This window comes from Phodopus roborovskii, unplaced genomic scaffold (assembly GCF_943737965.1).
Source record: "Phodopus roborovskii unplaced genomic scaffold, PHOROB, whole genome shotgun sequence".
NCBI lineage: Eukaryota > Metazoa > Chordata > Mammalia > Rodentia > Cricetidae > Phodopus > Phodopus roborovskii.
The window spans coordinates 15,370,998-15,387,161 of record NW_026126459.1 but is presented as its reverse complement, the minus strand read 5'-3'; the positions used below and the strand labels follow the sequence as shown (position 1 = coordinate 15,387,161).

Genomic DNA, 16,164 nt, shown 5'->3' with positions numbered 1-16,164 from the left:
AAAAGCAAAGAAAAAATACTTTGTAGGTACTGGAATTGAACCGGGTCCTCTGCATGAGCAGCAATTGTCACCTCTCCAGCCCCTGTGTTGGACATCTCAAAGCCAGGGATTTATGGTGGACTACTGAAGGGAGACCCAGCTAAGCATGTCACTTTAAAAGTTAACTGCAGCAAATAGCAAGTGATTGGACTTTGAAATGCTGTTTTAATGGTTTTCCATAAGAGATCAAAAAACTATCATTCCTTTTTAAGGTGAGATTATCTTTAAAAATTGACATGTAGTTACATCCTTTTATAATTAGAGTATGTTAACCTCCATTTGGAGTCATTTTATTAAGTGGGAACTTTAAAAACCTGTTCACAAACCCAGTCTGATAAGTTGAGAATGTTGCCAACAAAATATTAGAAAATTTAGTTCTTCCTTCATCCAGTAGCTGATGGAGGCAAAAGCAAAGACCCACAGCTAAGCACTGAACAGAATTCCTGGAATCCAGTTGCAGAGAGGGAGGAGTGGTGAGCAAAGGGTTCAAAACCAGGCTGGAGAAACCCACAGAAACAGCTTACCTGAGCAAGGGGGAGCTAATGGTCCCCAGACTGACACCTGGGAAACCAGCATAGGACTAAACCAGGCCCCCTGAATGTGATGTAAGTTAGGAGGACTGGGCAGTCTATGGGGCCTCTGGTAATGGAAAAGTATTTATCCCTAGTGTAGGAATGGACTTTGGGGACCCATTCCCCATAGAGGGATACTCCCTCAGACTAGATACACAGGGGAGGGCCTAGGTCCTGCTCCAAATGATGCCACAAACTTTGATGATCCCCCCCATTGAAGGCCTCACCCTTCCTGGGGAGCAGAAGGGAGATGGGAGGGGAGTGGGTGGGGCATGGGAGGATGAGGGGGGACTGGGATTGATATGTAAAATAAGAGTGTTTCTAATTTAAATTTAAAAATCTAGAAAACAAGCAAAGAAAAAAGAAAAAGGAAATTTAGCTCCTTATAAGCGGCCTTAAGAGTTTTCAATTACCACCATGTCCACCTAAGATAATACTAAACTGGTTAGATTTGTTTAATTAATGATAGATACCATAGGACCGTTACATTTAATATTATAGTTTCCACAATAACTTTTTCAATTTTAGTAACCATCCTTATTAACTAACATCTCAAGATTATTAACTTTATTAACTAAATACTGCCTCAGGGAATTTGGTCCTCCTGAACAAGAGATCAAAATTTGTTTTCTTCCTTATATTTATAAAATATACAACATAACATAATATAATATAATATACAGTAAGTTTTAATGATCTTTGGATTAAGATTCTCCTATTTAACAATCATTAGTCTATGTCAATCTGTCCTAGAAGGGAACAGCCCTTGTGAGAGCATAGAGTCAGGCCTCTTTCATAAGAACTTGCCCAAATAGGAACACAGAGTATAGGTCCTGTGAGACAACAAATTTCAAATTTTATCTTGCAATTCTTATCAGAGCTTAAGTGCAAGATGTAATACAAAGAAAACAGCTTGAGACACATGAAGTTTTCTCCCTCTTCACTGGCTGTGTACTCTTCTCTCAACAGCCTGCTCATCAAAGACCTGGGTCCCCATATCAGTGACAACTACCCTGAGCTAACTAACTGCTAACCTCAGACACCTTGCTCACTTCTCCAATCCACTTCCTCACCAAGTCAGTGAAAGGACTGGGCGAAAGCAGCCCGAACAGTGTGCAGTCACTTGTTATCAGTTTCTGAGCCTGCTGTGGAATGCCTGTCGGTTTTGTTTCTCAAGGACACTCTGCACTAGCCCAGTTCTCTATACAAAGCCTCACCAGATTCAAAATCATAACCCCATTTTAACCTGTACTTCACTTCATAGTTTTCTTTTTTCTTAACACCCTACAATCCAGTTTGCAAAGTAAACCTCGTGTCTACTTATGCAATAGAAGGAAGTCTACTATAACCACATGATACTACTATAACCTGTGAGTGAAATTCACACACAGAAGGAAGCTACATTACCAAACTAAGAAACTAACAATGTTTATTTCATTTTGTGAATAGTATGATTGTAGGTAATTTTTTTTTCTCATCAGCTATATCCAACTTTTCCTAGTACAGGCCACTCTTCTTATAAATACCTCAAAACAAACAAAAAAATACATGTTTAAATACTTTAAATACCTCTCTCAAACAGCACATGCAAAGTCTTGCATCCAAGTTTTTGGACTTCATCATTGGCCGAGTATGTGTTCATAGCATCAAAGATTAACAAGAAAATATCACATTCTTCATCCAGTATCAGCAAAGTGATTTTACCTAATTTGAAGAAAACAATGTGCTGTAAGTAAATAGTTGTTTTTAGCAGTTGATACATTAATTTTTGCATGAGGACTTCTGAATGTTTTATTGAGTTTTACTTTTGATAGACCACTTCATTGTCCCAAATATTATCCATAACAAATTCTTTCCAAGTAAAATAAATTACCAATCATTTTACCACACTTTTATAATTTTTGGCACATCACACCACACACACAAAGCCTAGGTCTCCTATCTTACATTCTTGAAAATCATTTTTACTTTCCCCTTGACCATTACTATCTAACTATTCTTTGGGTACCACGAACTGACTCTACCCTTGCTCCTGGTCTTCATCAATGAGATCATTACCTAACAACTACCCAAGAGAAATTTCTCTGTCATCATTCTTCCAAATTCCCTCTGTCTTCCATTTTCAGTGAATCAAGGCATTTCATTAAGAGCCAAGCCATTCAAGTGTTATCTCTTAAATACTCCAAAACTCTCTCTGAATAAGTTAGTTTAGCTTTCCTATCCTACTCGGGGCATCTTCCCATCTCACCAGGAATGCAGAAACAGTTGCTTAATTGTTCTGCTTATCCTAAACTCCTATCCAACTATTGATAGATCACTCCTTGCACTGTATTTCTAAAACCTAAATGTGATCCTAGAAGTCCCATGTTGGAATCTTCTAAGCCCTTCTCTCACTCTTAAGTTCACCAAACCAGATCCCTTACAAAACCTACTCTATCACTGTCCAGAGCCCACCCCTGACTCGACTCTAGATATGCTACACACATTGATCCCCTTAAAACCTTTCTCAAATGCCTCTTTGAACTTGCATTAGACCAAAACTTTCTTGCCATAATCTAAGATGCAGCACAAATAACATCCTTTTTGTCAACAAAAGTAACTGTCATGGAATAGAGATGGCAACAATAAACAGTTTTCTGCTGGGTTTGTATTTGTGCCTGTGACATTGGAGACTGAATTCAGAACCCCAATAGATGCTAATTAGGGACTCTACTACAAAGCTAAACTCCTAGCCTCATAGTGATTGCTTTTGTGATACAAATTTGTCAATCACTTAACCATAACACATTTAGTCAACAAGATAGTCCCAAACCCCATTTAAAAATCAAAAACCTGAGACACAAAGAGGTTAAGTAACCCAAGTGACTTGGCCTGGTGCTCAATAGTTAATAGGAGGCCAAGCTGGATTAAAAATTAAGTAGGTCAGCCAAGTGGAGTGGTTTACAGTGGTAACCCCAGCACTTAGGGTGTGAAGCACTGAGACAGGAAGACTGTGATTTTCAAACAAAGCTGGGTCATGTAGAGAGTGAGATCCTTAATCAAAAAGTCAGATGGAACTCAAACTATTTTAGACAGATCACTTACATTTGTAACTCCCACAAGAGAATTTAGCTGCTATCTCCACTGTAGGCAAGTTTCATTATATTTCTTTTATAGTAGCTTTCTCACTCTAAATGTATTAGCCCATCTGCCTGGGCAGCCCCATTCCCTAGCCACATATGTCAGTTTAAATTCACATTGAATATAAAAGTTAAATAAAACTGAAGTCTATTTTTTTTTCATATTTCAAATGTTCAAAAATCATGTAGAGCTACTTGCTCTGAGACAGGGCAAGGCATGGACTAGTCCCACTCCTGCAGAATGGCCACTGGTGTGAGTGCTCAATTGTGACAAATGAAAAATGAAGCAAGGAAATATTTAAGTTCCCACAGATAAGGGTTAAATGACTAAATTAAAGGCTCTTTAGGACTCTCGTGTCTCCTGTTCTTGTCCTTACCCTCTTCCTTGATCCAAAGGTCTTCATTAGTATGACCAGTTAGGACCCTAATGTCTCCTGATTACCTGTGTGGCCTCCCTTTAATCTTTCAGGCCTCTGTAGCTATGCACACAAAATTCTCCTGACCTCAAAATGACCCCTCATTTATTGAACAAAACCCCCAATTATCCAGGATTTCATCTTTGACAACCATAGCCATCTATCATGACAATGACCCAAACTAATACACCATCCCAAAATCCAGGCTTGTCAATTAGTCTCTTGGCAGAAGTTGCTTTAAGCAAAGAGTCTGGTGTATGGAATCAGACCCTAATTCTGTCACAGGCCACCTCTCTGATCACCAGTGTTTCTCACCCAGAAAGGCAAGGGAAATGTCTCTCTGGGGTGAAATAGATTTGGTAAGCATATTACACCTAGCAAACAAGAAATAATGAATGCTACATGCTTTATCAAAGAAAAACTGCAGCAAAGACTTTAAGGGTGTAAACAGAAAAAAGCTACCAGGAATGTGAATTATGGGAGCAGTTTTTGGAAGCCATACTAGAAGGAAAAACAGGAACATGGGAACACATAAACAACATTCAGAACCAAGCCCCTGGGTGACATCTGACAGACAGCTAGAGAGACAGGAGGCATGGAAAGGCAGACATAGAAAAACTTGCTAGAAATCACAAGTGATCAGTTTACACTCTGAGCCTGAACATGGCCAGGAATAAGCATTTTTAGTCATCTCTCACCTGAATCTAGGAGGAGATCTAAAGCTTTTAGTCCGATTGTTGACAGATTTACATTGCCACAGTGAGCAGTTAACATTTTGAGAATCAGTCTGGAATAAAAAACAAAATCATATGACAATGAAAGGCTATACAGGAGATTCCCCAGTGGGTAAAACACTGCCACACCTGACAATCTAAGGTCAGTTTCTGGATCTCACATGGTGGGGAAGGGAGAATGAAATTCCACAAGTTGTTCTCTGACTCCCACATATGTGCCATGGCACTCATGTGCTTCCCTCGCCACCACACATACATACACACAAAGTCAATCAATAAATGTATTTTGACACAAGTTCTTACCAAACAGTCTCAGCTGGGATGAAACTCACTGTATAGGTCAGGCTGGCCATGAACTCATAGAGATCCACCTACCTCTGCCTCTCTAGTACTGGGATTAAAGATGTACATCACCATGGCGACCCATGCACTTTTTTGTTAATCAAAGTTTGGGCTCAGAGATGCGGTAATATCGAAAACAATATTTATGTACTGTTTTTCACTCACCTATACACTTACTGTACTTTGTTCTGTTCAACAAAGTTCATGGGATACATTTCTCCTTGGTACAAACTTAAAGCAAGCTTATAAAATTAATACCCTGACTTGGGGAATAGCTCTTGGCAGAGCACTTGTCTAGCATGCACAAGGCCCCAGTTTCAATCTCTACCAATACAACAAATATAAATAAGAAAATGAAATAACTAGGAATAGTGTTTGCCACAACGATGGCAGAAACTTCACATGATTCTGTGTATCAAATTACTAAGTTGAATGCCTTGAATATATACTTTTTTTTTTTTTTAGTTATCAACCATATTTCGGGAAAGTTGAAAGGAAACAGAGGGAATAACAAAAACATTTATTTTTGTATGCAACTCAGTGACAGAGTGCCTGCCTACTAGATACAAGGCCTGTGGATTGACCCACAACAGTGGAAAAATGAAGACACGTAAGAGGAAAGTATTATTCTATGTCTCAATAGAAATCCCCAAGTCCTGCCTATATTCCTCCAAATGTCCCTACTTAGTCATTAATACACAAAGAATAATGAAGAGGATCCATATCCAGAGGAGATTCCTTAGATACACCATAAGAATTTATGAATTATTTGTCATGCATGTTAACATAGTAACAGGAAGATTGAATAAAGATGTTCTTTTGTATGTAACCTTACTGATCTACTTATATATTAAAACTATTGCTTGCTACTACTTTTTATAAAGTAATATTCCATACTAGACAACAAGCTCATATCAATAGTACCTGCTCTAAAATTCACTAAATTTTAATCTCTGTGTTACCAGTTCCATATGTAGCCTTTAACCATTTTCTGCCAGGTGGTGTTTGGTTTTTATGTTGTTGGAAGAAGACAGACCTGGTGCCATCTACAGCCTCTTCTATATTAAAAAAACAAAAACAAAAAACAAAACAACAATAAAACATGTCCTATGGTCTCCTAGCAAGGTGAAGGATGGTTGAGATCTTGCCAATTATCTCTCTCCCATTCTGGCCCAATGGCTCCCTGTTCCATTCTGTCAGAACACAGCCCAAGAATGGAGTCGTGAAAGGTAAATTCTGGCTTGTGAGAAAACGCCAAGAAAACAGGACGAGTCTTGTGACCTCAATATCTTCAAAACCACAGAATTCTTCTTGGAATGTGTTTTTGTGCCCATCTCGGGCATAGCAGATAAGAGTGAATTTACTTTGTTTATTTGCCAACATGGAAAAATGTTTTCGCCATGTGTGGCTGGTCCTTGTGATTGTATACTATACTGATATGACTCTTCTTGACCATCATAGTATAAATTGTCTGATTCTCTGAATAAAATTGGTTGTTGCCTAAGACTTTGCCTCATTTTTAGGCTCCACTCTTCCAGGTTCACATCATCAGCTAGAGAGGTACATACATTCTCACTTTCCTTCACATGACTACTACAGAATTCTCTTTGGTATTGGTCAATTTTGGAGGGGTAAGTACAGAGAAAAATGTCTTACAAAGATTTTCCCCAAAATGTTTTAGTGTAGAGAGTAGGGTTTCTCCCTTAGTCACAGGCCCAGAACTCTCTTAAAGCAGGAGTGTAGACAACCAATGGAGGTAGAGGGATGGACTTGAATGGTAAGCAAGAGAATCTGTGAGTGAATACATGAATAATATTTCCCATTAAAATAGGAACACAATTCACCCCAAATGGCTGGTTTTGTTCTGCAATATGAGAAGGTAATATTTCCAGCAATCTGAGTGACACTGCAGATTAACTATACTTGGAGAAAATTGGAAATTTTCAAACAAAAGGGACATTAAAATCAGAATGACTAATTATAAGTATAACTTCGGTAGGACTTCATTAAATATTACATAACTGACACAGGAAATTTCAAAATTAGTTTGAAAAATGACTGTTTTCCTCAAAGCATACTCTTGAGATGGTAGAAACTAAAAACTAGCAACACCTACATAGTAGAAGTGGAGAAACTGGTAAACACCAAGGCCTATAATAACTCCTTCAGGAACAGACACTCTACCCCATATAAATTTTCTAATAAGGATTATAAAATTCAGTTTTTAGTAAAATATGCTTTTCTCAAGCAACATAGCATTGGAAGTAAAATATCTTCTTAACGGTGACCCTAGGTATGAGGGTGCCTACTGACAAGACACTATTATAAATCTCTAGAAACTAGGTTATATTTTAAAAGGCTTTCCAATAAAGTTTTCCTATAAATTTTCTCCAAAATGTCTTACCTAATTATGGCTATGAATGTGGTCTTATTAAAAAATTATGTTGAGAGCTGCAACCAAATGACTGGTAAATAGTCACCTAGATTTGGCTTCAGAGGGCTGAGAGGGAATTCATTTCCTCTTTTCTCTTCCTCTTGCAAGCCACAGTCTACTTTCACTGAGATTAGCATGCACAGACACATGCAAATCCTCACATGAAGACAGTAGAGCATAACTCTGAAGTGAATGCCCACAGAAGTAACCTTTTTTATTTTAATTTAACTTCTTTATTGACTCTTTGGAAGTTTCATGTCACGTACCCTAATTCTGACTACCTCCAAGTCACCCCACATCCTATTTCATCCCTGCTGTGCACTCCTTCCCCCACCACATACACACACGAAAGAAAATACAAGTAAACAAACAAACAAACAAAAGCAAAAAACAACAGTAACAACAACAAAAAATCCAAACCAAAACAACAGAAAAATCTCTTTGCTTCTCCTTCTTTCTCACATCTCGAGTACCTGTTCATTCATTGTAGTGAGATATTAACTTTGTCTTCACGTGTGGCACTGACCACGCCCATGGGGGGTAGAGATAGGGGTAGACATTACCTGGGGGAACTAGGTCTGAGTAGGGAGCTCTCTCTTGCTTGTAGCACAGGGATAGGAGAGCATCTGGAGGCATCCTTGGGACCAGGAACCTGCAGGTGTTCATCTGTCTATGTTGTAAGTTATTTCTCTCTGAATATACATCTATTCAGCCTATTTGTTTCTTCTGATCCGTACTAAATAACAATAATTCATCCGTGTGACATTGGAGGCATTGGCATACCATATAGTATAACCCCCCCCCAAGATAGTATACCGGCAAATGCTCATTGCAGTGAGTCACTGGTTTTGTTCAAGGCCTCTGGTCAGAAGTAACTTCTTAGTTGCCATGTTTTTCAAAGAATTCATGGATTCCATCAGTTCCACCATTATTAGTAAAAGGCTTGTCTTGCTTTGTCTTAAGTCATACTCAAAGATCTACAACTTAATCATTTATATAATCACAGAACTGTGTCATTAAAATCATCTTACCTAAAATTTTACCATCAATTTTAGTTTTCTAATTCACAAATCTAAGTTTAAAGATCTCTATAAATACAAATTATTGATTTAAGAAAGACATATCTGCTTTGAAGGAATTTATCAGAATGGTTTTGGATGGCAAAGGGTGTCATATATAATTTTTCAATGCAGTTTACTTCCACACATCTGTCATACTTACTGATGAATACCAAGGACCTCCCAATCGTTTCCAATATCCTGGGGTCCTATTAAGTTTGGCAGTGTCCCTGGGCAGACTTCTATTAATTTGCACAGAAGTGACCAAGCCACCTGAAAGCAAGAAAGGTAAATATTTACTTGTTTTAAGATAGTGTTTCCTATATCCCAAGATAGTCTTAAACTCATTTTATAGCCATGAATGGCTTTGACCCTCTGATCCTCTTTTCCATGCAACATGCTGGCAACAATTACAGCCAAGTACCATCACCCAGTTAGTGAGATGCTGAATATGAGGAACCCAGGGCTTCCTGTGTGGTATGCAAGTACTCTACCAGCTTAGCTATGTATCCAGCCCCAGCCCCATACCCACACTTTTATTTATTTATTTATTTATTTATTTAGGCTTTGTATTTTGAAACAGGGTTTCTTTGTGTGTAGCACTGGCTGTCCTGGAATTCTCTTTGTAGACCAGGCTGGCCTCAAACTCACAGAGATCCACCTGCCTCTGCCTCCAGAGTGCTGGGATTAAAGGCAGGTGCCATCACCACCTGGCCCATACCCACATCTTTAAAGGCTTGTAGTAGATGAATCAATCATGAATGTCTGTAGTGGAACAGATTAATATATTGTTTTTAAATAATCATATTAAGACAAAACAAAACCCTAGCGTGCTTTCTGAGGATGAAAGTAAGGTGTGTACAGAGACTACACATTGCTTTAAAACCACATGTAATTGGAACACAACAGTGCTATAGAAATCCTAAATAAATACAAAATAGATATCCTTTTTGTTAGTATTTGGGCATTTGTACTGGCCTGCTCTTGGGGTTCTGACAGGATATGTACTCAGCTGCAGCCACTAAGAACGTCACCTGTGTACATTCACTACATTCCCTTTTGAAAAGGCTCTGCCTGCCTCCATCCCCCCACCCATCCTTTTCTGCCTGTCTCTCTGTCTCTCCTTTTCTCTCTCTCCTCTCTCCCTTCTACTGTTCCTGTCTGCAGAGGCAAGCTTTCCCCCTCCCTGCTTCTCCCATTTCTCCCATTCCCCTTCCCCTAATAAAAAAACCCTTTATTTGAGCTCTGTAACAGAGCATCTTTCTCTCTTGTGCAGCTTTTTAAAATTACAACACGTATTATCTAAATCAACCAAAATAAATAACAATTTTAAGGGGCAGATTAAAGTTATTAAGCAAGAATGGCTATACTCACACATTATTTTTTACACATTAATATCTGACATAGCTTTCCCAAGAATTCAAGATTTTGATTACAGAAAGAGAGTGGAGCTTGGGATGGAGAACTGGAGAAACCTGGGGATTTTGGTGGCAATGGAAAATGACTGGCCTTGGATAATAGAGGCCTACTAGCAGTGCTATCCTGGGATTGAACCTTCATCCATTGCTAGAAAAAGAAAAGGGGCTATAATAGGAGGCAGGACACCTCAGTGACCCCCTACATTCCACTCAACATCTGACTGTGAACTGTGAGGACAAGTATCCTTAGACTCTCCACATTCACACATCATGTAAGAGTTTACTGAAGCATTTACTTACATCTTTTTTAATTTGTTGATTTTATGTGTTTGAAGGGTTTGTCTGCATGAGTGCATATATGCCACCTTTGTGTCTGATGCCTCGAGGTCAGAAGATGGTGTCAGAGCTCCTGTGCTTCAGTTAATGTCTCAGAAGCTGTGAGAAACTCTCTGACTAAAAAGCAACTCAGGAAGGAAAGGGTCTATTTCATCTTACAGCTCCCAATCTATCATCAAGAGAAGCCGAGGCAAGAACTCAAGGCAAGAACCTGGTGGAAGGAACTGAATCAGAGACTGTGGACAAAAGCTGCTCACTGGCTTGCTCAGTTTGCTTTCTTGTACAATCCATAGTCAATTCACAACCACCTTCCCCAGGGAAGACACTGCTCACAGTGCACTGGGACCTCTCACAATCATTAATCCAGAAATGCCCTCTAGACTGGTCATAATCCAGTCCAGCAGAGGTAATTTTTCAGTTGAGGTCTTCTCTTCTCATGGACTCTAGTTTGTGTCAAGTTGACAAAAACTAACAAGTACACATGGTACTGGAATTATACCTATGCTTGAAAACCACCATATGTGTGGTGGAAACCAAGCTAGGGGCTTCTGAAAGAGTAGAAAGTGCTCTTACCCACTGAACCATCTAGACAGCCCCCCCCCCATTTTCAATAACTTTGCACATCCCATTAGACATAACTCCAACGTCAACAAATCATTTTTTTCCTTTGGGAAAAAAAATACCAACTCCTGATTCTAACTCAGAGATCAGCATGCCCTTCCCACTGTCTTTGAAAATCTGAAGCATCTTCCATTCTTCCCATATGCTGAAGAAACATACTCGATATGGTTGGAAAACAGAAGATTTCTTATCAAGGTAGCACACAGTTAATGAAATGTATGATTAATGAAATGCACAATTAATACAAGGGTATCTGAGATTGACTTATAATAAACACTAAATTATATGAATCCTGGAAGACTCAGAACGGCTCAAAGAAAGACAAAATGTGGCAGAGGTAAGACTCCAGTCACAGTTCAAAATTCACGAGTTGTAAGATGAGCAGGGAGCTCATGATGAGAATTGTGTGCAGGGGAGGAGATAGTGGACAGAGAAGTGAAAATAAATGATAAAAAGAGCTGAATGGCAAGGTGAGAAATTCATATTTGTTTGCTATGGGGTAGTGGCACACATCTGTATGTTTGTATGAGCAGATAGGAGGCATCTCACAAAAGATAAAACTCCATGGTCTTTCTCTGCAGTCTCATTTCTTCACAGGATTGTTTGAGATAAAATCTCTGTACTATACTGTTTTTTAATTAAACATGAATTGCCTCATATTGCCACTACTTCCCTTTAAATATTTGCAACTTCCTTTAAAAGGCAGAAATCTCTAACAGTATTTTCTATCTATATTTAAGTTGGATGTGTGCTCTTCCCCTCCATGTAAGCAGAAGATGTAGCATGAATAATAAAAGCCCAGAGACAGATATGGAGGTCCATGTTGAAGATCAGAAAAGCAAAGCAGCCAGCCAGCTGAGATTTCTTACCTCTACCAGTGCTCAGACAGAAGGGACGATTGTGTCCTCTGATTGCATCTCCAAACTGCACTGCTCTTCAACAAGCTTCAGAATCCTAGACTGATCTCTGAGACTGAACTGAGCTCTTTCTATACTCTCTAGTGCTGGGATTAAAAGGCATGAGTTCCCAAGTGCTGAGATCACCTTTGTATGAGCTCTGTTTCTCTTTTAGACTGATTCTAAATCAGTGGCCCTGGGTGGTCTTGAACTCACAGAGATCCATCTGCCTCTGACTCCTGAGTCCTGGGTTTAAAGGTGTGTGCCACCACTGCCCGGCTTCTATGGCTGTGACTAGCTTTGCATTCTGATCCTTCAGGCAAGCTTTATTAAATCATAAGCAATATATCAACATAAGAAAACATTAGCAATCTAGCTGTCACAGAACCCAACTGAGATTTTAAAAACTATGTGAATCCTTTTCCCCATACATTTAAGAAAGTAGCATTCTCATGAGCTTCTAGTGGGGAAATGTACTATAGGATGCTAAACTCCTGTCCATGCCTGTACAGCTGACTCACTGAGTAAACCTGCTTTGTTTGGGTTGCTAAAGCCACAGCATCAATAACTGCTTGGCAAAAAGACCCATCCAAGCAACTGAGCCTGCAATCACTGAGTAGAGCTTCCATGACTAAGTGAAATCTCCAGCAACAAAGCAGGGGTAACAAGCGAAGCATTAATTTTTCAATTAGGAACTTACCGTTCAAAGAGAGAAAGTTTTCACCCTGCACAGTTATGATAGGCAGCATTTTCTCTATTATAATTGCTCTATAAACCCAAGCACCCTGTTCATATACAATTCTAAAAAGTCAAAGGGTTGGATAACATCTAACTCACTTTCGTTTATTTTGTTCTCTTTCTTTAAATGTTGGAACTACTTGAGGAAAGAGAAGTAAAATTGAGGAGCAAAAGAAAATGAGTGACACAGAGAAAAATGTACAGGGCAAGCTGGACAGCAGCTCTCCAAGATCTGCACTTGCAAAGAAGCACAGGTAAAGAAAAATGTAAAAGTCCAGAGTCTGGAGTATCGTATTGGATGACTAACAAGAACACCTTAGCATACACGTCTGAAAAGGACTCATCAAACTCCTTACATTCACCAAGAGACTTTCATTTGGTACTGCTAACTAACTGGATACAAGAAATAGGAAAGAATACTCATACAATTACACCAATCATGTGAAGAAATTTAAAAGGAAATATTACTTTCCCACAGACTGAGAAAAATCTCAGTAGAGAAAGAACTCTTTCGATATCACCTTTGATAGGCCCAATGATGATGTAGCCATTGTACATGCTCATGATATCTGTGCCAAGCCACTGGACTGTTGCTTGCTTACACATCTTATGAATTCAGTGCCAGCTGATGGAGATTTTGGAGGGGTCAACAGATATGAGTCCTCGCTCTGTTACAAGCTCCCCCATGACCTACTCACTCTGAACTGAATCAATATGAAGGAAATACATTGGTCATCCTTCAAGGGCAGTGAGATTGTAATATGAATAAAGTCCTTGGCAGTTTGACATACATAGAATACTGAATGCAGTGATTTTATTCTGCTGTATTACCAAACCAAAGGTTGTTCCTTTTTAACACAATTTTCTGCCTCTGCCCCTACCCAAACAACATCATAACCATTGTAGGCAAGTGTGCCCACATTTGGGATGTTTTAAAATCAAGAATTAGAATATCTTGGTTAGGTGTAGCTAGCTCACTGGTAGAGTGCCTATCTAGCACATGCAAAGCCCTGGGTTTAATTCTTAGCACAAGGAGGGGGGAGAAAAAAAAAAAAGAAATGCAGGAGGAAAAGACGGGAATAAAGGAGAAAAGTGAAGGGGGTAGAAACAGACAAGGGGGAAAGTTAAAGAGAGGGTTAAAAAGTGAGAAGACAGAAGGAGGAAATTAGAGTGTTTTGGAATATAGTTTGGTAATCAAGATAACTGCTTTAGCACATTCCAAATCCTGGATTTTGATTTTCGGCACAGAGAAAGGAGGAAGGGGAGAGACAGAGATAGGGCAGAGACAGACAGACAGACATAGGAGGAAGAGACAGACTGACACAGGAGCAAGAGAAAAAAGGAGAGAGAATTAAGTAATGAATGTGTCCCAGACTCCCCTGGGTCTTCAAGTCAGCTATTCTCTTTAGTCCCTATTGACTAAAACCCAGAGTCCACTTTTCCCAGGTTTTTTATCAAGGAGGGATGAGTCTACCAAGTATAGCTCTTGGCATTGTAGGCAACCAGAATAAACACTTTTGAATATGAAGCAAGGAGGATGCTGTGGGTGGAGAGCACAACACTCCTTAAGAATGATTCATATGCCGTGGGTAAATCTCAGACTCTGAGTGCTAAAATGAACAGATCTTCCTCATGCTTCCTCCATCTTTCTCGTGATTTTGTTTGATAATAACCTGAAAATCATTAGTCACAGAAAATACTTCATAATGGGAAAAATACATTATTACAAATAAAATTATGTTTTTATAAAAGAAAACGAAAGCCAGGTATGGTGGCATACACCTATAGTCATAGCACTGGGCAGGCTGTGGCGGGAAGATGGCAAATTCCAGGCAGTCTAGGTTTTACTGTGAGAACCTGAGGGGCGAAGGGGAATTTGGAGAGTGAGATAAACCTTACTTCTGTCTAGTCACTAGCATGAATATGAAGGAATATTCTCAATTCACCTTCACAAAGTTCCCCTAAAAGTCTCAGTATTCAGATGACAAAACTAATTTCAATTCCCCAAATCACAAAAATCGAAAAGAAGTTAGCACCTTCAGAAGTAATTCTATCTTGACCAAAAGACATTAACTATTTGTGGCTGCCTTGAAAATCACATGTAATTACTTAGCCTACTTCTGGGTTTCTATGACACAGACCCTAAATGTTACACTTTTGTCCCCATTGTGTGTGACAAACAGCTGCAAAGTAGAAATGTAAACGCAGGCGATTCAGGACACATCAAGGTACACTTCAGGAAAAGCCTTGAATCTGTCTTCTAATTTAAAACCATAAAAACAAGCTGGCCCTATGAAATTTTGTTGTTTATGTGACTGTTTTTTGTTATTGTTGTTATTGTTTGTTTTTTGTTTTTTTCTTTCTTTTCCCTGTTAACTTAATCCCCTCCCCCATTGCTGGAATTAATCACAGCAATGCCCTATTAAAAACACTGTATATTAGGACATTTCTTAGACTAGCTTGAAAGGTTAATGTACTCACGGCACCAATAAGAGAAGTGTTTTCATTTTACTCCTATCACCATCTATAATGTCAGTTAGTAAAGTTGCTTGTCCTCTGCTAACAGGGAGTAGCAATTGACAAGGTTTCCCTCTTAAAGCTAATCTAAAGAACCCGGGTCGTTATGCCTATCAAATAAGGGTCTTCAGAACAGAAGGGAAGGCCGGTTTACCTGCTGCACACTGGAGACTTTCATGTAGGAGTCCAGGACGATCAACAGAGGCACGTGGAAATTTTTACCTTCAAATAACTTGGAGGCTGTAAAAGAAGAGAGAAGTTGGGGAAGAAAACAAAGTCACAACCCACAGCATCCTTTCCACCTTCCTGAGATCCCAGCTCCTTCCCCTGAAGGGAGTGGGGTGCCTAAGCCTAGCACTCCAATGGAAGGATAAAGTTTGCAGAGGAAGGAGGGTCTGCAGGCATTACCTCTGTCGGAGTATGTTAACATCAGCATGTCCTCCAGGAGCTGGAGCAACGTCTCGATCTGCTTGCCTTCCTGGACATTATTCAGCCTGACTATCAACTTCTTCAGTGCCTCCTCCTCCTCTTCCTCCTCGCAGCCCTGCGAGCTGCCACTGGCCATGGCGCAGCGGGAACTGTGGGTGAGCCTGAAAGGTTGCTGCTCTCAGCTCTCAGCTCTCCGCTGCCTCTGCTGCAGGCCCAGCCCTTGGCCCGGCCGCGCCCAGAAGCCGACCGCGACTGCGACAGTTCCAGCAGAGCCTGGCCTGCCCAGCCTCAGCGCTGGAAACTCTGCCTGGGAAAAACGAAAGCAGCCACCCGCGATCTAAGAATAGCAAAGGGGCGTTGGGAAAAGAGGACACCGCCCAGTTGGCCCGTTTCAGGAAAATGGTTTCTTTAAAGAGTTCCTTCCCCCTATAGGGAGAGTCATTTTCCCCAAAGGATGCCCACATTTAGCCGTCAAAATCGGCCAGATTATTGTGG

General features: G+C 39.8%; 1 protein-coding gene across 2 annotated transcripts in view; it reads right to left on the bottom strand.

The window, feature by feature from the left end:
• The window catches only part of Lrrk2 (leucine rich repeat kinase 2), a 148,899-nt gene extending 133,025 nt beyond the window's left edge, over nucleotides 1-15,874 (bottom strand). For both annotated transcript variants that reach the window (XM_051189698.1, XM_051189699.1), the window contains exons 1-5: nucleotides 15,649-15,874; nucleotides 15,395-15,480; nucleotides 8,878-8,987; nucleotides 4,845-4,933; nucleotides 2,181-2,315 (exon numbers count right to left, since the gene is read on the bottom strand). In XM_051189698.1, coding sequence (XP_051045655.1) covers nucleotides 2,181-2,315; nucleotides 4,845-4,933; nucleotides 8,878-8,987; nucleotides 15,395-15,480; nucleotides 15,649-15,805 — 577 coding nt within the window. In that variant the 5' untranslated portion in view covers nucleotides 15,806-15,874. The remainder of the gene's footprint in view (nucleotides 1-2,180; nucleotides 2,316-4,844; nucleotides 4,934-8,877; nucleotides 8,988-15,394; nucleotides 15,481-15,648) is intronic.
• Between the last annotated feature and the right edge of the window lie 290 nt (nucleotides 15,875-16,164).